This window comes from Megachile rotundata, chromosome 1 (genome assembly GCF_050947335.1).
Source record: "Megachile rotundata isolate GNS110a chromosome 1, iyMegRotu1, whole genome shotgun sequence".
Classification (NCBI taxonomy): Eukaryota; Metazoa; Arthropoda; class Insecta; order Hymenoptera; family Megachilidae; genus Megachile; species Megachile rotundata.
The window spans coordinates 24,226,177-24,250,566 of record NC_134983.1 but is presented as its reverse complement, the minus strand read 5'-3'; the positions used below and the strand labels follow the sequence as shown (position 1 = coordinate 24,250,566).

At 33.1% G+C, this 24,390-nt stretch overlaps 6 protein-coding genes across 14 annotated transcripts in view; 2 read left to right on the top strand and 4 right to left on the bottom strand.

Annotated features, from left to right (window-relative positions):
* Positions 1 to 11,462, bottom strand: part of Btk29A (tyrosine-protein kinase Btk29A) — a 120,587-nt gene extending 109,125 nt beyond the window's left edge. For 4 of the 8 annotated variants that reach the window (XM_076541305.1, XM_076541457.1, XM_076541501.1 and 1 more), the window contains exons 1-3: positions 8,741 to 9,085; positions 7,683 to 8,356; positions 7,115 to 7,300 (exon numbers count right to left, since the gene is read on the bottom strand). In XM_076541305.1, coding sequence (XP_076397420.1) covers positions 7,115 to 7,300; positions 7,683 to 7,706 — 210 coding nt within the window. In that variant the 5' untranslated portion in view covers positions 7,707 to 8,356; positions 8,741 to 9,085. Of the gene's footprint in view, positions 1 to 696; positions 1,039 to 7,114; positions 7,301 to 7,682; positions 8,357 to 8,740; positions 9,086 to 11,353 lie in introns of those variants that run through there. The other 4 variants (XM_076541379.1, XM_076541351.1, XM_076541419.1 and 1 more) reach the window with 4 other exon arrangements.
* A 751-nt stretch (positions 11,463 to 12,213) lies between these two features.
* Positions 12,214 to 13,640, top strand: MED7 (mediator complex subunit 7). Its single transcript, XM_003700379.3, has 3 exons — positions 12,214 to 12,543; positions 12,610 to 12,762; positions 13,312 to 13,640. The coding sequence occupies exons 1-3, from the start codon at positions 12,214 to 12,216 to the stop codon at positions 13,510 to 13,512; spliced, it is 684 nt and encodes a 227-aa protein (XP_003700427.1). The 3' UTR covers positions 13,513 to 13,640.
* Positions 13,641 to 13,989: 349 nt separating this feature from the next.
* Positions 13,990 to 18,150, bottom strand: cass (apoptosis inhibitor cassowary). Its single transcript, XM_003700380.3, has 9 exons — positions 17,924 to 18,150; positions 17,514 to 17,675; positions 17,222 to 17,387; positions 16,972 to 17,132; positions 16,700 to 16,897; positions 16,417 to 16,608; positions 15,921 to 16,304; positions 15,687 to 15,840; positions 13,990 to 15,606 (listed from the first exon to the last, which is right to left on the bottom strand). The coding sequence occupies exons 1-9, from the start codon at positions 17,996 to 17,998 to the stop codon at positions 15,518 to 15,520; spliced, it is 1,581 nt and encodes a 526-aa protein (XP_003700428.1). The 5' UTR covers positions 17,999 to 18,150; the 3' UTR covers positions 13,990 to 15,517.
* A 479-nt stretch (positions 18,151 to 18,629) lies between these two features.
* On the bottom strand, positions 18,630 to 20,370 carry wal (electron transfer flavoprotein subunit alpha wal). The gene is made up of 4 exons (XM_003700381.3): positions 20,070 to 20,370; positions 19,431 to 19,760; positions 18,879 to 19,331; positions 18,630 to 18,806 (listed from the first exon to the last, which is right to left on the bottom strand). The coding sequence occupies exons 1-4, from the start codon at positions 20,109 to 20,111 to the stop codon at positions 18,630 to 18,632; spliced, it is 1,002 nt and encodes a 333-aa protein (XP_003700429.1). The 5' UTR covers positions 20,112 to 20,370.
* A 137-nt stretch (positions 20,371 to 20,507) lies between these two features.
* RpL39 (ribosomal protein L39) lies at positions 20,508 to 21,309 on the top strand. The gene is made up of 3 exons (XM_076541985.1): positions 20,508 to 20,666; positions 20,785 to 20,888; positions 21,176 to 21,309. The coding sequence occupies exons 1-3, from the start codon at positions 20,664 to 20,666 to the stop codon at positions 21,222 to 21,224; spliced, it is 156 nt and encodes a 51-aa protein (XP_076398100.1). The 5' UTR covers positions 20,508 to 20,663; the 3' UTR covers positions 21,225 to 21,309.
* A 35-nt stretch (positions 21,310 to 21,344) lies between these two features.
* On the bottom strand, positions 21,345 to 22,919 carry mRpL22 (mitochondrial ribosomal protein L22). Of its 2 annotated transcripts, none has more exons than XM_003700382.3 (4): positions 22,832 to 22,919; positions 22,376 to 22,570; positions 22,081 to 22,294; positions 21,345 to 21,632 (listed from the first exon to the last, which is right to left on the bottom strand). In XM_003700382.3, the coding sequence occupies exons 2-4, from the start codon at positions 22,565 to 22,567 to the stop codon at positions 21,403 to 21,405; spliced, it is 636 nt and encodes a 211-aa protein (XP_003700430.1). In that variant the 5' UTR covers positions 22,568 to 22,570; positions 22,832 to 22,919; the 3' UTR covers positions 21,345 to 21,402. The 2 variants fall into 2 exon arrangements, with proteins under 2 accessions (XP_003700430.1, XP_012154260.1); XM_012298870.2 differs by having other exon boundaries at positions 22,717 to 22,857.
* Positions 22,920 to 24,390: the final 1,471 nt, after the last annotated feature.

The window sequence follows — 24,390 nt, the reverse complement described above, 5'->3', positions numbered from 1 at the left end:
ATACATCGTAAGCAACAATTTGTTCGGAAAGCAATTGGTTCGATTTTTAGAGCGGAAATATCGGTGCGAGATCAATCTCCAGTGTGCTCCTTATTTTCGATGGAAAAGAGATATCGCGTTTATCGAAATCTCGGAAATATTAGGTTGGCAAATAAATTTGCGATCTTCGCAATTTTTGCCTCTAAGCAAATCGTTATGTCGTTCGTGAACTTGGAATAATATAAGATTGCAAATTCAACATTTAGAATGGTAAAATTTACCACTAATTAAGGAGTTTTAGAAATGAATTTCTTCTATTATATACTCGGAAAAAACATTCTAGTTTTTGGATCTCTTAAAATTATACACTTGCGAATACCGTTTCAATAGAAAATCTGAATATGAAATTCTTAAAAGAAACGAATCGTGGAACGTCGTATTTAATTTCCCGTATAAATCTACTAAGAGAATCGAGTGCATCCACTGAATCACCTACTAGGTGTTCGGTCAGCTATCGATGACAGCGAGTCTTTAAAGAATGATTCACGGTTCAGCCAGAGCCAAAAACTTGGAGGATCACCGAAGACGAGTGCTAGCGACAGTAATCCTCGAAGCAAAGAAGTAAAGAAAGAAGAAGAAGATTTCTGATCGTCGAGGACAAAAGGAGGACGCTATCATTTATTACTCGGAACGAAGGACCCGTCAATTTTGGCTTACCTCCACGTTGCAAGCCGCTGTTGGAAGTTGGGAAAGTTTCGCAGCTACGTCGAAGTGACACGGTCTTCGGCAGACAACGGTTCTCCCACGTGGAGAAAAGTGTCGAAAAGCAGGACGAGCTTTCAAGGCGAAGACGAGACGAGAGAAACGGGTCGAATTCACGTTGAAAGTCCTCCTCGAGGCAGCTGCGTCGGAAACTCGTCGACGCGACGACGATCTATCGCGTTTTCCTGATCGCCGCGATCCCCTTAACGATCGAACTTTCTCCAAGGATTCGTAAGTCAGCCACCGTTCGGCAACTCCTGATATCTCGGATGAATAATGATCCTCTTCGGGAGCTTCTGAAAGAGGATCCCGTCGAGGATTAATTGAAAAACCTCTCCAATGCTGAATGAATTTCTACGATTTCCTCGCGACAGATCTCCCTTTTTCGATCCCTGCACTAAACTTTCCACCAGTTTCGATCTTGTTGCTTCAAGGCTCGAATAAGTCTACAGTCGATTAGACGGCTACGCTTTCAACTTTTACGTGTGAATTTCCGCAGCTATTGATCTTTTCATTCGTCGAAGGTGCGAGCGATCTTGATCCTTCGAGTTGCTTCTCTTCAAAGAATCCGATGGGATCCACAAAAGTTCAAAATTATAGTAGACTCGTAAATAGATTTCTATAATTTATTTCGCTTTTAATTGGTGAGAGAAGGAATGTTCGAGTAATTTCGGTCCTCCCAGTTCTTCCTGTTATTTTCTTGTCTTCAAAGGATCCAGAGGATTTGGTGCAAATTTCGCTTCAAGAACCAAACAAGTTCAGTTATCTTCACTTTCAGCTGATAAACAGATTTCTTCGATTTGCGGAGCTTTTGATTCGTCCGAGAAGATTCGAGTAATTTCGATGCTTCGCGTTCTTCCTGTTTTTTCCGTTTTCCTCAAAAAATCTGATGCAAATTTCGTTTAAAGATTCGAAAAAAGGTTCGATCACATGCACATCCAAGTGATAGATAGACTTTTACAATTTGTCGATCATTTCAGCCTTCGACGAGGAAAATTTCGAGCAACTTCGAATCTTTCCTGTTGCTTATGCTGGTCTTCGTGAAAGAATCCAGACGATTTATTACGACTTTCGCTTCAAGGAAAAGAAAGAATTATTACATACGCTTTCGTATAGAGAATATATTTCTATAACTTAATAATCTTTTGAACCTCCGACGAGGAAATTTTCGTACAAATTTAATCCTTCGACTGTCTGCTGCTTAATCTTCTTCAAAGGATCCAGAGAATCACTTCAGGAACCAAAGCAGTTGAGAGTTAATTAAAAGCACGTTCAGATGCTGGATACATTTCTACAATTTTCAACGAAGAAAATTTCGAGTTATCTTGATCCTTCGAATTCAAAACTGGTAACTTCTTCTCGCTGCGTGGTGTTCTTCAAAGTCGCCAAAGAATTTAATGAGAATTTCTCTTCAAGATTCAAACAACTCGACACTTCTAAACGATGCGTAAATTTCTCAAATCTTCGGTAAAGAAAATTTCGAGCAGTTTTAGTCCTTTCGTTGCTTACCTTTTATCAAAGGATCTAACAGGATTTTCGCTTTACAATTTCAGAAATTTCAGTCAGTTAAAAGCACTTTCAAATGCTGAATAAATTACCACAATTTTCGATGAAGAAACGTTTACACGATTTATACCTTAGAATTTAAAACCGACAATATTTCCTGATACTTAATCGTCTCCAAAGGATCCAAAGTATCTAACGAGATTTCCGTTTCATGATTCAAAAAAGTTGCAGATTAATTAAACCACTTTGAAATATCGAGTGTCTATAATTTTTTACGAAGAAAGTATAAAGTAATTTTAATCCTTGGAGATATTGGTAATTTCTTCCTGCTGTTCCAGCTTCTTGGACAGGCCCAAAGAATTCGAGGAGTCTGACGCTTCAAGATTCAAAGAAGTTGACGATTATTCTTTCTTCTAGTCAAGACAGGTTTCTTCCTGTTGCTTAATGTTCTTCGAAGGATCAAAAGAATCTATCAGACTTCCTCATCGAGATTCAAAGAACTCGAATATTAATTAACGCTTTCCAGTGTCGAATAAATATCTATGATTTTCTGGTTCCTTCGACCACGATAAAAATTCGAGTAATTTCAATTCTTCGAATTAATCCTTCGAGTTTCTTCCTTTTTGTCTTTTTTACAAGATATAGAAGATGTGATCGCTCTTCGAGTTCTTATTTCAAAATTCGTAAAGGTTCGGACAAGAAATCTTTCAGACAAGCTCGTAGAATTTTATAATCGCAAGTTGGATGCATCGATCAATCAAACGTCGTCGAGAAAACTTGCAAGTAATTCGTTTCAATCCTTCCAGTTAAGAACAAGTACTTTCAGTTACTGCGGTTTCCTCGAATTATTCAAAATATATAGCTGTCCCTCGAGAACGTTGAGAATTAATTAGCAAAGCTCCGAAATGGTCGATAAACAAGAAAACGTCCGTGTTCGACTCCCAAGCGATGTCTTCGATCCAGCGACTTCGAGATTACCGATCTCTTCGCCTTCTTCTTGGCTAAGCGAGGACCTTATTCGAACTTACACTCGGACATTAAAAACCTTCCTCGACTAACCGTGAAATCGAGCGTCGTCGTTTTCGATTGGTCCGTTCGATCTTTTCGGACGAAGATCGAAGGATTTCGGGATCGAAATGGACGCGTGCAGCTCGATAGAGCGCCGTTGCATAGAATGTAAGACCACTGAACGTAAATCGCGGAAGCTGCAGGCTTAAGTAACTCCTCGGGAACGAGAGAAGCGTCGCGATGCGAAACGGATTGGAAAAAAAGCAGAAGCAGCACGCGATTTGCAGAGCACGATTCCGATGACGACCACTGACTGAGCGGCGAAGCATCAGGAACTCGCGACCGAGAGGCGGAAGAAAGGAGGAAGAGAAAGGTGGTGGATGCCGTTCCGGGGCGCCTGCGCTACCAATTTTACACATGGTCTACGAGCACGTTATAGCCACCCCCGAGCAACCCCTACCAACCAAACTGGATGGCTGGCCTACCAGCTAACGGGCTGCGTACCCTTACGCGGGTACGAACCTCCTTCAAAAAATCCATTCAAACAGAACATTTATGTATCGAGAAAAATTCCCTCTTGTTCCTCCATCGACTAGCCGCTGATTCGCTTCACGATTCTTATAAATGTATCATTTAACGCATCGAAAGATGACCTATTTGTTATCCGTTAATTGGCAATCGGGTTGTTAAACACAGACATTATTTCGTCGGTACTGAAAACTTCCAATAATTTCTCATTCTCATAGCCTCGTCCATAGTGATGTAAAGAGTGTCCTTTGTACATTCGGAAACAATGTAATTTTCCTCTGTATAAGGATCCTCGGTTCCCTTAAAAAATTCTGAATTCATTGGCAAATCTTCGGATCCCCAGAGTCCCTAAACGAAGGGCTTCTTTTCCTTTGGTCGGGAAGCCAGATTTGCTCCTGACTGTACGCAGAAATCGGCAGAGAATCCGTACGACAGAATGCGTGTAGAGGCGAGAGAAGTAGGAAAGGGTCGTTGTCGTTTGATGGTAGTTATATCTGTAAATGGTCGGGACGGCAATTGAGCACGTCGAGTGTCCGTTGGCCGATTGCGCTGATCTTTCGGTTTGTAATTTATTGCCGGGAATTCGAAGCGGTCCTCGTTGGATGTTTCGTGGATGTTTGCGTCCTAGCCAGCCAAATTTTCCGCGTTACGTAAGCGTGTTTATGCGACCGTTTGCAGGCTCGAACGATCGAGGCAATGGGACAATCATTTCTACGGGCTCGGGATTTCGCGATCGAATCTGCTCTAATTAAACCGATTTTATGCCCGGAGAATATGATATAAAGCGACGGTTCTCAACTCTATGCCCGCGAATAGAAACTGCTTACACACACCGTTTAGCAATTTGGGAATTTCGGAGTTTCGACGTTTCGAGACACGAGAATTTCAACATTTGAAAATATTGTTAATCGTAAAAGCAAACTGACCTCGGAATTAAGCGCTCGCAAAGCGATAGAGAGTTTTTCGATTAATTTTAAATTAATCACGGTAAATTTCCCGTGTCCACACTATACAACCATTTTCAAAAATACCGTATACATGAATTAATAAAAATTACTTTTCACCAACGTGACGAGGTTATAATTTATCGTGCGTTTTTCCATTTTCCCGACGAATTGTCCGTGTAAAAATTATATAAAATAACGATAAATAAAAACGCAAGTGCAGAACACTGATACATTAATTTACTTTAATCAACGTTTGTTTCACGAATCGAGCGACACACGGTCTCATGAATGTTACCTGGCCGTTATGTCGCAGCTTTGCGTTTTGGTACCGTGCTATGCAACGGGAAAAAAACGCGTTTGAATAAAGCTTTAGCAAATGCGCATGGATTTGCGCGTGAACCTTTCATCTACCACGATCAACAATAAATTGCATCGTGACATATTTACGTTGCTACTTGTTTAACGCAATGTACGATAACGATTGGAACAATTTATCGGTGACACATTTTTCCTGACGTTTTATTTTCCGGTAATAAATACAATATGACACTGTTTGTGCGTTTGACGTTCGCTAGAAAGACAGGTGTCATTGTTCGTTTCTTGTCTTACAAATTTTTGCAATACAGTGTTTTCATGTAAATGATCAATCTCAGATGATCGATAATATATAGGATGATAACTATGTTACAAAACGATATTCCCGAATCGAGTAATTGGAAGGGACAAATATTTTTTAAATGAGATTATATACTAGTATGGTCATTGTGAAACATTGTGTGACAATCGATACATGTGTGCAATTAAATACTTCGTTATTATAAATAAACACCCCGATCTCTAAAACACTGACAATAGATGTATGTTGATCTCTCAGTAGTAACACTTTCTAAAGAGAAAAGTACAAAAAATTAGCGCCGGCGTACACGATGCATTCGTATTTTTTTATTCGTCAACATATGCTTTCTTTCCTGCAGAATACTGAAAACACGTTTTATCGATCATATAGAAATGATACGAGGAACCTAACGTATTCCGAGCGCCGACAGTGCTTGTCAAGCGGGAGATAATACGTATACAGCAATTGGCCCTGATTCGAGGAGTGTCACTAGCCAACTCTGCGTTATTATTCCTGTCATTTACATTCGCGTATTCGTCCTTTTCAACATTGCTACAAGATATCGAATTAACGCGTGTCCTATTGAACGGCCTCGCTTTTCCAGTCGACCGAAATATAGATACGAAACGAGGAAACACTGTTAAGATTATTCGAATAAAAGTGGAACGTTGCAATGTCTATTAAATATTCTGCGTTAATACGCAAACAAATGAACGAATGAATTATAAATGAATTCTTTTTTTACGTAATACAGAGTAAGATGTGTAACTTCTAAGAGATAAGAGAGAAAATGTAGTAGATTTCAATGCATTTAAAGGAGGATAAAACACAAAAAAAAAAACACTTTTTAATAGGTGGGACTGCAAGACTGTCATGCAATTCAAATCACATTCGCTATTTCCCTTGCGTAGTCCTCGGTTTAAAAACTCTTTACCCGTCACCTCGTACCTTTTACTACTCTATAAAACTACATCCTCGCGTCCTAAAAGCTCGCTACTGAAACGTCATTCGGCGAACGCGAGTCGAGGGCACGAATCTTTAATGAAACCGAAGAACTGAAGGCGTTGCTTTAAATCGTCGATGCGAATTCAATGAAAGAGAACGGTTTAACTCGCAGCCAACATCCAACCCGCGCTCGTTGATTCAAAGATTCGCGAACGTAGCAATCATCGAATTACAAGCATCTCTCGTCTGCCTCCCGCGAGAATTTCTTAACGATGAAAACATCGATTTTGTTCCAGCGGGAAAATGGAGCTCGCTTATCGATCATTAACTTTATGAAATTAATGATCTATTGTAATCGTTTCGAAGTACGACGGACTCTCGTTATATTGCCAGTTAAACGAAATCCTGGTCGTGCTAGGAGATACGCGTTGGTACGAATTTTTAAAAAGCTGAAATTGAAATTAAGAAGAAAAGGAAAGACAACGGCGATTAAATTGAAATTACAAAGATACATTGACCGATCTGGAATCCAGACAAAACAGCTTCTTCGAAAGAAAGTTCGCTGGATTTTTAAAAATAACTTCACCTACAGAAGAAGCTTTCTTGATCCTATTCCAAGTTGATAGCACTTCTCGATTTACCGTTTCGCCCATTCGGTCGCTAATGGAACGGATTGTTCCAAAACGAGGATGGTGAGAAATCGTTAATGGAAGAGCGAAAAAAAATAAGTGACAAGAAGAAGAAAAGAGGAAATATGTGTTACGATTATCATGTTTTAGCTTACTGGGTTACGTTGAATCGTGAAAATAAAATGGATGCGTACCTCTCCATCGCCGTCGTAGTAGACGAGGTAGCGTCTGGTCAGAACGAACCAGCGTTGTTTGTAGTTGACGGGAGTGAAACGTTTCTTATTTTGAGAACGTTTCACCATGAACCCCTGCCTCACCACGTCTCCGCTTTTTGGCTCCACCTTCCCATCTTTCCCCGCCATCACCGACGGAGGGCCACCCTGTTCACAAAAAATAATAGAGCTTTTAAAACTTTCACGGACTAATGTGTTATATTATGTGCGGTATCGAGCAAGGTAAGCTTCCCTGGGGAAATCGTAAGGGAGCAAGGTTTTACTACTCGCTATAATACTCGACAGTTACCTCGCATAATACATACTTTAGCTACGTTTCAACGAGGGATTTCGGAGAAATTTTCAAATTTCCGAATTCCCAAACGTCCAAATACTCGAGATGTTAAGTGTCTTAAATTTGAAAATTTAAAAAACCAATAAAAAAATGTTGACTCAGGAAAGACTATGGCCTCTTTTTCTTGTTCAATAGTCTGCCTTGTTGGGTACTCGCGTAGGCGGTATTTCTACAGATATCGTTAGGAGATATTACCGTGTAGTGATTGAAATGTTTCATTCTATGTTTCTTTCGAGTAACTTCAAGCGTTCCTCTTCGAGAACTCGAGATTCTCGGCTAACTTCATTACGCGAAGAGCAATTACGCGAGTACTCGGATGAACTTTCAATTATCTCCATAGTTCGAATTTCTGTCGGTCAGTCTATAAGATCTCGCTATCCGCCTCTCTCCACCCCTCTTTTCTTTATTAGATTTTCTTCGATCCCATTCTTTTAACCCTCTACCTTATGATATTCTCAGCAATTACATTTGTTATCGCTGTACCATTCGCCTCTTTGCTTCGCCACAAATTATAACTGCAGCTTAACATTCAACTGTTATACAAATACGCGTGGCTCGACGTTATAAGACGTTGACTTATTAGTAATAATTATGAAAAGACCCGTTTCTGATTTATTACATTGAAAGGAAAAAAGAAGAAATGGTACACAAAAATATTAAAATATTTGAATACAAAAACATGAGGTAATTAATATTTGAAAGCGTTCCACATTATAATGTATACTTGATATGACTAATATAGGCTAGAAGATTAAGACTTCCCCGTCAAATTCCGCAATGACTCATGAAGAAAGAATTTCCGTTTAGAATAGACGACTTCCAACCTTCGACTAAGGTTCTCACGGGGCAACCTTAAGCCACTATCATTGCTGCAACGAAATTTAAAAACAAATTAACCTATGAAAAACTCTAATGTTCTATCAATTATAAAATGATCCTTTCGTGACAAATCATATAACTATATAAAACACAGACATAATAATTAACCCTTTGTTGTATCGTGAATCAAATTTACTTTGTAACAAAAATTTATTTCGAAATAAAAACATAATTATTCGTAAAAACAGAATCGATTTCACATCGTTTCTAATTAAATATTTAAGATTTGTTACAAACTTAAAAACTATAATGTGAGATGGACTTTGTGCATCATTGATTTCAATGCTTAATTCGTTTATATTTTTAATAATTGATCATATACGAGTGCACAAACAAATTTTCATAAATGAATCGCTTTAATCTACAAAATGTACCTTTTCCGTTTTCCGTCGAAATGTAGCGATGAAACGGTATTATTTATTGCATCCATACTGTTGGATTTTGCAGTAGAAAAAACCGCGAAACGTCCTTGATGCCACTCAATTTCTTCAAACTCTTGCTCGCAAAACATCCTCGACCCAGCGCATGTTTTTCGAAACACTTTCGGTCCATTTACAAATGAAAATTTACTGTCCCAGAACTTTTGCCGCGTTCGTTGACGATTCAACTGTGTTTCCATTGAATATTTGTCGCAACCGAAAAAATACGGATTCGACGTTAAAACCGCATCGACGCTAAATCGTAAACATAGGCGCACGTTTAATACGCGTCTAACCCGCCGTCGAGGATTCGAAGCTAAAACGAACGCATTACGCATGCGCAGTCCTTGTTTGTGCGCATGCGTAATCAAGAAGAAAATACGTTTGCGCGTGTGCGTGCACCAACTTCCGAACGACGTTCTCGAAGGATTAGGAGAAAAATTTTCTACACGAGATGACACTACTTTTTCTGAGAAATAAATACCCAAACTTGCGCAAATAAATAAAATAAATGTTTACAAGATAATGAGTCAAATTATGCAAAAACTTATCAATCTTCAAAATAACAAAAAATTAATTCAATGCAAGACGGACTCCATAATTTCGTAATCGACAATGATAACTTTCTGCATAATTTACATAATTAAGTGTAGGGATGCGTTTAAAATCTAATGTCGCATTGAATCACATTGATTCGCGTCAAGTAATACTGAATCAAATCGAACTGAATTGAATCGCGCCAAATCAAACCGCGTCGAATTGAATCGCAAGTTGGGTGGCTAGTTTCAGATAGAATTGAGTCGAATTGCATTAAGCCGAAACGTCGATTAGTTTAATAAAAAATACGTTTTTCATGAATTTTCAAAATCAATCTACATTCACCCCCATTTGTGTTATATTCAATTTGTTTTTTAAATGTGCACTGTACAAATAAAAACCGATTTCTGTTAAAAACAATTGAGAAAATTATTTTTTATTTAAAATTTTAATAATAAAAATTATGCACATATAACGGTACCTATGAAACGTATTTAGTTAACGAATGTTGATCGAATGTGAAATGCGTTAATTAAAGTTCGATATGAAAATGCGGCAAAGTATTAACGATCGAATACTTGACGTAAACTACCTCAAAAGCATCGTATATTATAAATTTCTATTTCCCGTATTTTCCGTAATTATCAGCTATAAAGAAACAAAAACTGAATGAAAAAAATGTGAAATTGTTTCATTACTCAGAATTTTAATGCTAAATAAAAATTCTTGATAATATCATTAAGCATCATAGTAATCCTATCCTACAGTCTGATTTTTCAATATTTATTTTTACCAAAAATAAGGTATAATGTAAGAAGAAGTACAAGAATGATACACATCTATAGAAAGAAGTGTGGTATTATGTTAAAACTAAATTCTTATTGTCATCTATGTTGCGCTAAATAAATTTCACAGCCGAAGGATTACCTTGCAAGGACTTGCGAAGGATTATACTAAGAATTAGAAGAATGAACATAAATCTATATACATGTGTAAATATGAATGTGTTGTTCTTACATATAATTACTAAATATAACAGGTCAACACATGGGTAAATGGTAAAATATTATCACATTATAAAATATGTACATTTTAAGCTTTAAGAATTATATGTGAAATTTAATATAAAAATAGTACAAAATATATTTTATAGAAATAGGTGAACAGCGAAAAGAGAAAGTAATGATGATAACGAAGGGAATAAAGAAATTAAACAATGTTAAATATTCTAAATTAATACAATCATACCAAGCTTGATACTAATAACATTGTGATATATAATACTGTTTAAAAAAGTATTATAATCGTATATATATATTATGGAAACCACAGACGATACATATTATATCAATATGTATTAATACTCCAAGATTTTCAATATCTACTAACAAAGTACATTGAGAATCAGTTTCAAAAATATATGAATCTGTAGATTTAAAGGTTTAAAGATTTAGAGATTAGAAAATTGGAGAATTTGGATTTTAAAAATTTAAAATTTAGGAGTTTAGGATACAAAGATTTGCACATTTGGAAAATTGGGAATTTAAAAATTTTATAATTTGGTATTTGAGAACTTGAGAATTGAAAGTCAAAGTTTATTAATAGTACTGAAATATTAACAATATTGTATTGACAATATATATTAATCATTTGAGGTCTCCATTAAAATATATTTTCAGCTTCAACAATAAAGCTTTTCATTGTTTTATATGATATTTTATAACAACAATCAAAATCTACATAAATTCAGTGCAAACTCTAAATTAAATTCTGTTCTTTGCTTTGTTTATGATTCTGGATTTTTTTTAAATCCCAAATAATTGTGTGAACTATGAAAATCGAAGAAAATTGGAAAGAAAATATCACCACAATGTTCCTTTCAAAATTCCCAAAAATAACAGAGTGGCAAGATTAACGACAACGCGGTAGTTTGTGGTTATCTTGACACCCGTTTAAACGATTATTTCTAGATAAAAGTTTAGGGTGAATAATATTTAGAAGATCAAGATTCATAACGGAAAGTCAACTTACCATATACTAGGGTACTGCTACCACCTCACAATTTCAATGCTTGTCAGAAACATGACCGGTGCCCAAACAAAGAATTCACGTGGAACGAACGCATACACACACCGACAATCTGTCAAACGAAGACGTTGGAAATTCACAAGATAGCAGGAAATACCTCACTACGTTAGTAGAGCATTTATCCGAAATCTCGCAAAACTAGTATTTCATTTTTCCAAACGAAAAACAAACGATGTGCACTAATTAATCTTCTCGATTTGGTGGTTAAACAACGAAAAATCCTTGATTCCAGTTCGACGTCCTGCCCGCATTAAACGTATTAACTGACCAGTAGAGAATACCTGTTGACTCATTTTAAAAAAACAAGATGGCGGACACGAAGACTATGTTGTGTTGTTTTGTTTTAGTTCAACGATATTTAGTTTTAGTAAATTTGTATTGAAGATTTCGAAGAAAGTGTAAATGAGTTTTGTGACTGATTTTATGGTTTGAAATTGGACAACCATTAATCGTCGTTAATAAGTACTGAAAAATCGATATAACTTAGCCTAATGTATAACATCAAGTGAGGTTAGATTTAGGCTGCAATTTTATAACGCACGAACGTTATATTTTTTGTTACATTATAAAATATTATTGTTAATGATTATGGATGTTGAGTTATTAAGATACAAATTAGAAAAAAAATAAGGAACGGCTACGCGCGAAATTACGGACCTGCGCACTAGAATCAATGCTCCACAGAGTTTGGCAACAGTTTCCTCTACTCAAACTTAACCTACTATATTAGCTATAAAACGTATAGTTCGGCTAAAAAATTATACATCATATTATCTTATGGACACTGATACTGAATATCAAAAATGGCAGCACCCGAAGCAATACAAGTTAGTTCGCTACCTTTGCCTCCGGTTCAGTACATAAATTTGTACACGGACGAAAATGTTCGTCGAGGTAGAGCACCTCGGCCACCGCCTCCGATACATGACACTTATTCAATGTTTGGAAATGTATTTAACGCGGATGATACGATTATTCGACCCCTCGAAGCACAAGGAATTAAAAGGTTATATCCTCAGCATTTTGACCGACGACGGGAATTGAAGAAACTGAACCATTCCTTACTTGTTAACTTTTTAGATTTGATAGATTTACTTGTACAATGTCCTGATAGTCCAAGACGTGCTGAAAAAGTAAGTATTTATTAATCTTCATTTATGGTTATTGTATAAACTCTTTATTTTTGTTATTATTTATAGGTGGAAGATCTTAGTTTACTATTCATTCATATTCATCACTTACTGAATGAATTCAGACCGCATCAAGCTAGAGAAACATTACGAGTCATGATGGAATTACAACGCAGACAACGTATTGAAACTGCCCTTAGATTTCAGAAACATTTAGAAAAGGTATATTTATAGAATAAAACTGTATGTATTCTTATTCAAATAGCAACAGGCAAATATTTGTTGATGCGCATGTTTCTTAAAAGAGTCATCATCTCTTGCTGAATATTTTCCACATTGTGGGTTTTTGTTATCAATATAAAAGAAAAATATGTTCCTTCAATCAGGAAGTCTGCATATTATTGTATTAAAATATCAAGATAAAATATCAAATATGAGGATTAAGTCCTCAATTACCATTCAAAATAAAGGAAATTAACTACTATATTTGCATATGGGACAACTTATTACTAAATGGATAGTTGGTTGCTACTATACCTATAGCTTTAAAAATAAAATAAAATAAAATTCAATTGTTTGTTGGATTTCAGTGTGTACAAAATGTTCCTATGAGATTGTATTTTTTTAACATTTTTTGAAACTTGCAGCAATAATGAGAAGTTTCTTGTTTCTTCTTTATTAAGAACATTGCTTAAGCTGTATTAATTTTGAAACATATTTTTTAATGCAGTAGATTAATAGTTGATTATAATTTTTAAAACTTTATTTTAGGTTCAAGAAATTTTGCAACATGCATTACAAATGCTACCTGATACTTCAGAACTGGATTCAAAACTAGCAATAAATACAGACGCTATGGAGTCTGTTGATAATTTAGGTTCTGAACAGCACACACCTGATCCATGTAGTCCTAGTGATCGTATTATGTGTAAAGTTATAGATGATATGATTTCAACAAATGGACTATTTTAAATAATGAAATATTTATATATTGTCAATTTCATCCTGTAAAAATAATTGTAATTATAGATGTAACATGCATTGTGATGATAATTCTAAAACCGTGAGTGGTTTATTTATTAAATAATGGAAAGGAATAATTTTTGCAGTTTATTTCAGTTTTATATTATATTAATTAAAGAAACACAATATAATCTAGAATGATACATTTTATTAATGATATAATAATAAATTTAATAAAGCAATGTTTACATACTTCAAATAATAATAAACATAAATATTTTTAGAACATTACAATATGTTAATACATATAAAGGAGTTGTTGTATAATCATATAATGGAGAAATAGATATTACAAAACATTTGTATAAAATATTAATTTGAAATCTATATATATATAAATTTTGAATAATCATGAAATCATACATTTTATAATTATCTATGTATAGAAACATTTTACGTTATTGGGCATAAAAAATACAACATATATTATGCAATACTAGTATTTATTAAATTAAAACGGTAATATATTCAGTTGTTATTATTACAGAAATTTTGTTTAATGGTGGATAGGAAGAGGACACAATTTATTTATTAAACTCACCTTATAAGACAGCTACCATCAATATATAATTAAAATATAATAGACAACTGTGCAACAGGTCCTGAAAAAAAGAAAATGTATCATATTTTCTCCGTATCATCCCTCTTGAGAAACCTCTGGAAAATCTGTAATCAAAAAATGATTATTTTTAATCTGCTTTCCCTCTCTCAGGTCATCAGTAAATATGCAGCATCTGGAAAATAGAAATTATATGATAACAATATAATTCATTATAACATAGTCAAAGAAACTTTTAGACTTGTAAATTATTTAATTAAAATATTCAGAGCAAATGAACTTTATGTACAATTTGAACTTAACTATATAAGTACATATTAAACTTTAATTTAAATTTTGTGTACTTTTGATTAAGAAAATGATATAACTACACAATAGTTACAAGAATTTGAAATAATTTATACAAACAATAAATTATATACAAATAAAAGAATACAAGTTCACGAATTCCGTTAACTTATAACTGACAAAATACAAAAGAAGAATAGTCTTCAAGTTTCTTTGATTTAATTATCCTTTTGAAATGAAATGTCCTGGATACTATCCACCGAACAGCTCTGGTCCTCATTTCCTGTTGACAAAAGAAATGAAGTTGAATCAAGTAGGAGGAGTAGGAGGTGTAGGAGAAACCAGGAGATAAGGAAATACATTTTGATACTATTTTAACATCCACACTTATTGTAGTAGAGAAAAATTGTTTGTCTTCGCAAATATTTGTAACACCAATGTCCACATAATAGCACAAACCAGCCATTTTACAGTCTGAATTCTTTAAACATTTCATAGAAACATACAGTATTTTTCCATAGTAACATTTGATGTTTCCTCAATCTGGTTAGATGATAAATATACTGTATTCGCACTGTTCTGTCTTCATTATTTCATGTTCTACTGCCCATTAAGGTACTTGATGAAATGGTCTCATAATATACACTTGTTTGCTTCGACTGTGTTGTACTTCTCACTTCTTTTGATGACATTATCCACTTTCAGTAAATTCAAATTTCTTCACGGTTTTCATCTTTCTTTTTTCTAACATTATATTAAAAAAGGTTCTTATAACACTATGAGTATATCTCACAAAAATGTTCTCTTTTTCAACCATCAATATTTTGTTATAACATTACCACTGTATTTAGTAAACAAATGATTTTTAGAATTTTGTATTTGAAACTTGTACGTACTTAAAGCTTTCACAAAAACACTTCCTTTTACACTAATATTTTTATAGAACAAAAATGTTGTATTTTGTTTGTCACTCCTCTTAAAACCACTTTCTGCAAATAATCACTTATACATTCTTCATATGTATGTACATTTTACAGGCCTGGTATAGTCTTATATTATTGCAACTTCAACCATTCCATGCATTGAATAATTTAAGCAATTAAGTAATTAGTAAAAGTTTTTTCTCCATGTTCCACGTCCTCTTGATCTATAACCACCCCGACCACCTGACCTGTTTCCTCTGAATCTACCTCGACCTATAAAAAAAGGGAGGTGAACAGTTTCAATCACATTTTAGAAGAATGTTTTTAAAGATAACAAATATGTATTTAAATACCATAGTTTGATGATATGTTTGAACTATACTTTCCACTAGGAGGTGTATATAATTCCCTTTTACTTTTATCTTCTTTGCTACGTTTATTTGAACTACTATCATTTCCAAATGTAATTGGTGTATGTCTCTTTTGAGCAGATGAGTGCTTTTCACTCTGAAATAATAATAAATTATATTTCTAACAAAATGCCGTGTACAATAACTTTAATAAATTATAATCAATTTGTTAATTACCTTTTTATCGCTAGACGACGTTTTCCACGAAAGATATATAACACTTTTAAAACTGGGCGGTGAATGAAACAGATCTTTGATCAAAGTATTAATATTATTTGTTGTTTTCAATGCAACAACTTTTAATTGATTCTCTTCTGATTTCAATTCCTCTTCTGTTTTGCCACTAATTGCTTCGCGCAATTTCTTTATATAACCTTGAATACCACGGGCAAAGTATTGTAACCTTAATCTAAATTCCTTGAGTTGTTCTGGATCTTTTATTAAAAATTCTGGTGTTTGTTTGCATAGTTTATGGAAGGCATACATAAGACACTCAACATGACTGAACTGTAGTTTTGGTACCTCAGTTATTTCTGTAGCTGGAGGAAGTGGCATATATGTCTGAAAATAGTAAAAAATTATTATTTTTCATAGAAAATATGATCAAAGTACTATTAATTTTTGTATCAAATTCAATGTGTACATATAAATATTGAGTGACACATTTACTTACAATAAGAGTATTGTAAAGTTGTTGTACTTTTTCGTCCGGTTTATCAATCGTTCCACAAAATACAGCCAATTCAGCAAGAAGCTTTAATAATTCCAATTGTACATCTCTACCATCAGGTGAAGTAATTAATGAGAGATGCGGTAAAACTTGTACACAAATATAAGATACAAACCGTGATGAATCTATTTGAGACTGTAAGAAAAAATTGAGGAAATATGTCTATTAATAAACATACAAACACAATAAAAATAAATACATATATTTTGTTCATATCTATACTTACACTGAAGAATGGAAGAGCATGTTTGATACACTGGACAAGTCTATTCCATTGTTCAACATTTGTATGTTTAAATGGCTCAGATAATTCAGCCTGTTCAACTGTAATATCTACCAATTCTTGTTGTCCACTGACTGTAGAACCTAGTCTAGTCCATGCAAGTACTTCCATAATACTATGGAACTCGTCAGCAGTTACATCCTATAAAAATAAAAACTTTATTAGAATCAATTAAAGGATGATACAAAAATACCTACCTAGAATAAAAATCTTACTTGTAATACTTTCTTGCATTCTGAAATTAATAAATCTTCTGGTTCTTTAGTGATAATATCATGACCTATTGCTTTTAACTTTGTTGCTAAGAATTTAATACAACGCTCACGAGTACCATCATCACCATTTATAATTTGACTGAAAAATCCACTTATTGTACCTAAACATACAAATATAGAAATGTATAAAAAGCCACATATCAACCTTAATGAAATACATGTTTAATAAAAAGTAATATATTTCAAATACCTCTTGGATCAGTTTTCATAAGAGACATAACGCTATTATGAACTACAGCTAATTCAGATGGATCTTGAGCTTGAAGTAACTGAGCTAAAATATCTGCAATTCTAGCTGTATGTTCTTTATTATCTTTGCATAATGCAGGTAAGTCTTTAATAGCTTGTTTCCTTATCTGTAAGTATAGAATTATGTTTGTATAACATATATATCTTATAACTATTATTCTTGAAAATATTTGTATACACATAATAATATAAAGACAAATATTACAAATTATACAAATAATAGTAAAACTTACAGCCATATCCTCATCTTCGCAAAGATCTAAATGAGCATCTATAGCTTGATCAGCTAATTTTGGAAAGTACTTGAAAAACCTTGCAATGAACTGTGATGCTAATCGTTTTTCTTTAGGTGATCCTTTCACTGCTGTAAGAATTTCTAAATATTCTTTTTCATGCTAAAACATACAAATAAAAAATGTTTAATTCCATTACATATAAGTGTTTCTTGTAACTGATTATTCAAATATGAGGTTGAGTTAGTTAAACACTAAAAATATTATAATACGTTTGGAATTCGTAGTGTTTTTAAAAATGTTGTTCTATAAAAAGTAAGTCACGTATTTTATATCAGTAAATGAACCAAACTGTAAAATCTGTATTTAACTAAACGTGCTTATTAAGGATAACCAAGTTCGTATGTTACCTCGGCTAATTTATCTTTGGCATCTGCCAAAATGCCAAAATTTTTATATAACTTCTCAATACTGTCCGTACTCATGTTAAATCTTTTCTGTAATCTTTACACTTAAAGACACAAGATACATAAAAATGATCATATACTTAAAAATCAGTAATCTAGCCGGCCATCCACCACGCCAAGAAACGACAAAGATGGCAGCGATTCCATTTGTACATATATATTGTACTTGAACACGATGTATTGAAACGTAAGCGAACAAACGATTATTGTGGCGCTCAAATCGAAAATGAAACGATAAATATTATTCAAATTACTGTTTAATTAAATATTTTGCTAAAATTTGAAAAATATTCCATTTCTATAAATATAACATGTAATTTCAAAAACTAATATACGTGATGTATTCACAAATTTACTCATTTTATTTATCGAGTTCTGTATAGAAAAAAATGCCGTTTATATGACCCACCTACAATTTTTTCACTCTTATAACAAAAAATTGTACTTATTTGCACTAATATGTATAACAAAAATATTTCAAAATTATTAATGACAATATGAAAATAAATAAATAGTAATAAACTTTATTTTAATTATTAAAAAAAATGTAATATGGTTAATAAATTTGTTGCATACATATACATTTACGCATATATATATATACCTAAATATTCATAATGAAAATATGTATAAAACATTTTGTTAAAATTTACAATTTTTCTGTAAGTTCAGGCACAGCTTTGAATAAATCAGCAACTAATCCATAATCAGCTACTTGAAAAATAGGAGCTTCAGGATCTTTGTTAATTGCAACAATTGTTTTTGAATCTTTCATACCAGCAAGATGTTGAATTGCTCCAGAAATACCCACAGCAATGTATAAATCCTAAAAAATATAAATTAACCTGCAAACTATTTGATTAATAACAATAAGAATATAATTGTGAATCAAGCTTACTGGAGCAACAATTTTTCCAGTTTGTCCAACTTGTAAATCATTGGGTACAAAGCCAGCATCAACAGCAGCACGTGAAGCACCAACTGCCGCGTTAAGTTTATCAGCTAAACTGTATAATAATTGGAAGTTTTCTCCAGATTTCAATCCTCTTCCTCCAGATACAACAATTTTAGCAGATGTTAATTCTGGCCTATCAGATTTGCTCAACTCTTGTTTAATAAATTCTACTAATGATGATTTATAATCTCCAGCTGGTGCAGGTTCACACTTAGCATTGCCACCCTCTAAAGGTACTGCTTCAAAAGCAGTACCTCTTACTGAAACTACTTTTATACTATCTTTACATTTTAAAGTTTGAATTGCATTTCCAGCATAAATTGTACGAATAAATGTATCTGCAGCCTTAATTCCAATAATGTCACTTACAGGAGACACATCTAATTTAGCTGCAACCTTAGAATAAATAATTATATACACATTTACAATTTCGCATATCCAGGATTATTTATTACAAAGTAAATTTACATTAAGATCTTAATCAAATTTACTTACTCTTGGTAATAAGGCTTTACCAAAAGCAGTAGCACCAGCTAAAATGTGTGTAAATTTATGCTGATTTTGAGTTGCAATAATCAATGGAGTTAATGCTTCTGGTAAAAATCCTTTAAATGCATCATTATCTGCTACAAGGACTTTAGACACACCATTGGCTTTACTAACACTTTGTGCTACTTTATCACATTTATTACCAGCAACCAAAACTGTTACATCTCCACCAATTTTTTTAGCTGCACTTAATGCATTACAGGTAATAGGAAGAAGTGTTTCATTATTATGTTCTGCAATAACTAACGTAGATTCATATCGTGCCAATAAACCATACTAAAAGAATAAACATTTTTATTGAATGTTGTGTTAGATCACAGTTTTATTTTTTTTTTTGTTACAATTTATCTACAATGTTTATTTAAAATATTTTACTTACATTTAATATTAGAGATTTTAAAAATATGTCTTATGACATAATGAAATTTGTCTTATTAATGCAATAAAACTTTTTACAATATGGTTAGTATGAATTATTATATTTTCTTTAATATTTTTTAAAGTAAAATTATATATAAATATTAATTATACTGTTAGTGAATAAAACAATTGAAAAACAATAAGAGTTAAAACCTTTGTACTCACTTTATTACTGATTTTTAATGTTCTAAAACACGCAGTGAACATCTTTTACAATAATAAATTTTGTATGTTACTGATTAATAATTAATTCTTAAGTAACACAGTAAAATTAATTTGTATCTAAAGTGCAAAGTCCTTCAATAGATAATGCTCATAATACTTTTTTTTTATTAATGTGTACATACGTCACTGTAATAAATATAAAAAAAATCATATAAAATTATACAGTGAGGAAATAAAAACTTTTCTGCCTAGTATGCATTTACTTTTCTTAAAAAATCAAACAAAAATTTATTTTTCTTTACAGTCAACGAGCAACAATAAACGCAATACCGATTACAACTATAATAACCAGTATTATATAAATCTTCAAAATGTCAAAAAATTCAATATTCGTAAAATAAAAATTTAGTATTTGTCTTATACAGCGATATAATATTTACAGAAATTATAATAAATATTACAGCATCAAGATTCTATGTTTAGTTCTTATTTAATCATTGTTGGTAATACATTTGGTAACTTTTCCATTTTGGAAACCCTGTCCATAGAATATATTTATCCCTCGTTCATTCTGTCTGTTGTGAAAGGAGCAAAATGGTAAGTTTTTGGTTATGTTACGAAATCCATTAATTATATTAGCATCCTAGTAATTACGCTTAATTAATTGTTAAAAAACAAAAATCTAAATGTATGTAAATTATGTTATGTATTTCAGTCCGCTCACAAAACATTTATTATCAAGCGAAAGCTTGCAAAGAAACTGAAGCAAAATAGACCAATCCCCCAATGGGTTAGAATGCGTACTGGCAACACCATCAGGTAAGAATTAAAATGATTGTAATTTTTTTAATGTAGCTACGATATTTAAATAAGTTAAATATAACCACAGGTAACAAGTTGAACAGTAGTATAACGTAATAAAATAGTAGAACTATTGAATATTATGACATAGTTGAATAGTGAAATAATTGTAGAAAAACATGCTTGCACAAAATTCTTTTAGAAAGTATATGTAAATGGAAGACAGATAGACGTTGTGTGCTTGAAAAGTTTAGTAAGGTTGAATGTATCTAAATCCATAAATAATACGATCTTTATTTTTTCAGATATAATGCAAAACGACGTCACTGGAGAAGAACAAAATTGAAGTTGTAAATTCACCATGACATGCATTTGTTTTGCTTGTATTTCTATGCATTAAGTATCCATTTATAAATAAATACAAAATTTAAAATATAAAGTTTTTGGAAAATTACATTGCAATGAAACACAAAATAACAGGATTTCAGTTGTTTATTAATATATAAATAAATGTGTACATGTATATAATAACTTACAATGAACTATTTACTTTACGTTCATGCATACGGTCTATCCATTGTTTTAATAATTCTTCCCCAGTTTTATTATTCAGTATATCTTTTGCATAATAATGTTTCGGTGGTTTTCCTTCTTCTAAACGTACATAGTAATTACAATATCTATACCTTACAGTTCCAGCTCTCATTTTAGCATGGCGCCGAATACCTTTAATTGTTATACCTTTTGTTGCAAAAGATTCAGCTGAAAAATGTAATTCCATCATTACAAGCTTAGCATCAACTAGTAAAATTCGAATGTTCTGACCTCGAAATTAACAGGGTTTATTTTAAAAGTAATTGTGAAATTTATTAAAATCGCTATTAATTTTATCGTGAAATGCAAGAATGTTAAATGCATAATTATCAAAATTATTCAAAATGAAAAAAATGGTCCATAACAGAAGTTCCTTTCAACAAGAACAATTGTTTTTCTTAGCTTAACATTTTCTGATCTCTTACAGAAAATCACAATTTTTCTTGAACATGATTAATTATTCTACACAAAATTATAAAATTCTGAATATGGCTTTGCAATAAGACCCTTGCATTTACACCTTGATAGTCATTGTGCAACTTATAGTTTTCTTATTACTTCATAGGATCTACTAGCTATATATGTAAACGAAACATTTTATTATTAATGTACTTACCAACCCATAAATTACTTTTAAATTCAATGTTATGGTTTTCCACAGCCAACTTTTGTGCATCTAATATAACTTCTTTCGCTATTGCTGCACCCTTCTTCTTTAGAAAACTTAATTGTTTAACAGCTTCATCTACAGACATACCTCTTACAAAACAAGCAATGTACCACATATTTAGTGGACTATATTTTATATTCTTCCTCATGTGGCATACATACTATAATTACAGTAAAATTTATAAGGTTGCAATAAACGTGTAAAAAAATATAATATTTTCTACAGCAAAAAGCAAACTTACACCAGGCCTTCTCTCTTCACCAGGTTTTTGTGGAGGAAAAATGGTTTCATTATTTTTAAGAAATTTTGAATGGTTTTTTTCTTCATTATATCCAAAGAAAGTTCTTTGTATGGAATATAAACAGCTTAAATTATTTGCACCAAATACGTTATTTGGTATAAATTGTTGCACACACCGTTTAATGTGCTGCATTTCCTATAATAAAAATGTTTGATTAAAGATTTAAATTACAATTTTTAAATACAAAATAATACCATCTATTTATTAAATTTGAAAATAACATCAAAACATAACCTTTTAATCCGATCATATACTACTTAACTAATTCAAAATATACATACATTCGATCAAAATAATTAGAAATTCTTCAAAATTAAAAATGAAAGAATTGTTGATTAGCAAGTTATTTTAAAGAATAGTTTTTTACTATATAAATAAATCAACTATTACACATACAAGAGCAAATTCGGCTTCCCTGTGAAAAACACTTACTAAAAGAAGAGACCTCCATTATCCACAATACTACTTACGTGTTGTCACATTCACAGAAATCAAGAAATATTTATTTTCTCAAATAAATCATCTTAAGAAATGTTTACTGAATTATCAATCAAATTAGTAAAAAGAATAAATGATTCCGTTAAAGTTGGACGATGAATTTACGGTATACAATATATGCCTGTTTAATCCACGCGCGTTTAATGCACGATTCCTGCAACTCTTAATGGTGCATTTAGTGAGCACAGATGTCTTCGTGATTAAATTATAATTTAAACATAATTCGTAGCTATTAGCTCGATATCGTTTTCTAAAGTTCATTTTTAGAAAAATGTTTAGAAAACGATATCGATTACCAGGTCACACCACGTGGAGGTTGCTACGATAATGACCCACCCTAACTCCAAATCCCTGCCACCCTCCATTTGCAAATCCCTCATTTATCGGAAGGATAAATGAGTTCTGACTCTACTTAGCCCGTGGGCTCGCAAAAATATACAAGTTCTTTACCACAATCCAGTAAAGAACTTGTATTACACGCACACACACACATACATTAACTTAATACTAATCGCATTGGATCCCACACACGCACGCTTAACTTATTCTAAACGCCGCACGGTGCCTCTCATTCTAAAATTGCACTCAAATAAACTATGACGAATACAAAAAGCAAAGGGAAGAAAGTTAGAAGAACTTTCTGACAAAAAGAAAAGAAAGTTAGAAGAACTTTCTGTAAAAAAAGGGGACCATTATTTTTCGCCAAGCGAACCTTGCTTTCCATGGGTCAAAGGGTAGTCCATAGTGGCTTACGTGAACCACGACGGCAAAAATGAACCGAAGATACCTTTGGTAAGAACGAGTGATACACCCCAGTTGGCGGAGGGTTTCCCATTTCTGACGCGCGGGCGACTTATACAGAGGACACCCTTGCCGTGATGCCCCTTGGCAGTATGGCGGCAGATCGGGGGGGCACATCATGCTATGAGAGGTGCTCCCCCCGTTCGGCCCCGCCGGGCAAAGAATATCACTCGCGCTACACCGGCACTTGCAGCTCACCTCTACCGCGTGTTCACAGCGCTATGAACCCCCAATGATCCACTTGGGCGCAGAACGATTGACAAAAAATAAGTGGGTATACTACAAGCTAACGCGTACAAAGTTTGAGAATTGAGAAGATGAGTGCAATTTAGAATGAGAGGCACTTACAAGGACCCACCCGCCCTGCCCACGAGCACACTTAACTTAAAACTAACGCACGCATACAATTAACTTAAAACTAACGCACGCATCCCTCGATGATCCCTCGATGATCCCTCGATGGATGTCTTCAATGATGACCTATTCATTACCTATAGAATAAATAGGTGTAACAATAAAAAGAGGAAACAGAGAAGCAAACGCAAGATTAGTAACATTGTAATGTTTAGGCATGCACAATTCATGTTAACATTTAAATTTATATTAACATTTTCAGAGTAAAAATAAAATAAACCTCGAGGCCACTCGATAGAAAC

Excerpts from the sequence above, each read along its gene's own strand:
- MED7 (XM_003700379.3), top strand. The coding sequence starts at position 12,214 with ATGGCAGCACCCGAAGCAATACAAGTTAGTTCGCTACCTTTGCCTCCG. Across the intron at positions 12,544-12,609 it reads GTCCAAGACGTGCTGAAAAA|GTGGAAGATCTTAGTTTACT; the intron begins GTAAGTATTTAT and ends TATTATTTATAG. Across the intron at positions 12,763-13,311 it reads TTCAGAAACATTTAGAAAAG|GTTCAAGAAATTTTGCAACA; the intron begins GTATATTTATAG and ends ACTTTATTTTAG.
- cass (XM_003700380.3), bottom strand. The coding sequence starts at position 17,998 with ATGAGTACGGACAGTATTGAGAAGTTATATAAAAATTTTGGCATTTTG. Across the intron at positions 16,898-16,971 it reads AATGCAAGAAAGTATTACAA|GATGTAACTGCTGACGAGTT; the intron begins GTAAGATTTTTA and ends TTATTTTTATAG. Across the intron at positions 15,841-15,920 it reads CGTCGTCTAGCGATAAAAAG|AGTGAAAAGCACTCATCTGC; the intron begins GTAATTAACAAA and ends TTATTATTTCAG.
- RpL39 (XM_076541985.1), top strand. Across the intron at positions 20,889-21,175 it reads CGTACTGGCAACACCATCAG|ATATAATGCAAAACGACGTC; the intron begins GTAAGAATTAAA and ends TTATTTTTTCAG.
- mRpL22 (XM_003700382.3), bottom strand. The coding sequence starts at position 22,567 with ATGCAGCACATTAAACGGTGTGTGCAACAATTTATACCAAATAACGTA. Across the intron at positions 22,295-22,375 it reads GTGAAGAGAGAAGGCCTGGT|TATGTATGCCACATGAGGAA; the intron begins GTAAGTTTGCTT and ends CTGTAATTATAG. Across the intron at positions 21,633-22,080 it reads TAAAAGTAATTTATGGGTTG|CTGAATCTTTTGCAACAAAA; the intron begins GTAAGTACATTA and ends TACATTTTTCAG.
- wal (XM_003700381.3), bottom strand. The coding sequence starts at position 20,111 with ATGTTCACTGCGTGTTTTAGAACATTAAAAATCAGTAATAAA. Across the intron at positions 19,761-20,069 it reads CATTAAAAATCAGTAATAAA|TATGGTTTATTGGCACGATA; the intron begins GTGAGTACAAAG and ends TTATTCTTTTAG. Across the intron at positions 19,332-19,430 it reads GTAAAGCCTTATTACCAAGA|GTTGCAGCTAAATTAGATGT; the intron begins GTAAGTAAATTT and ends ATTTATTCTAAG.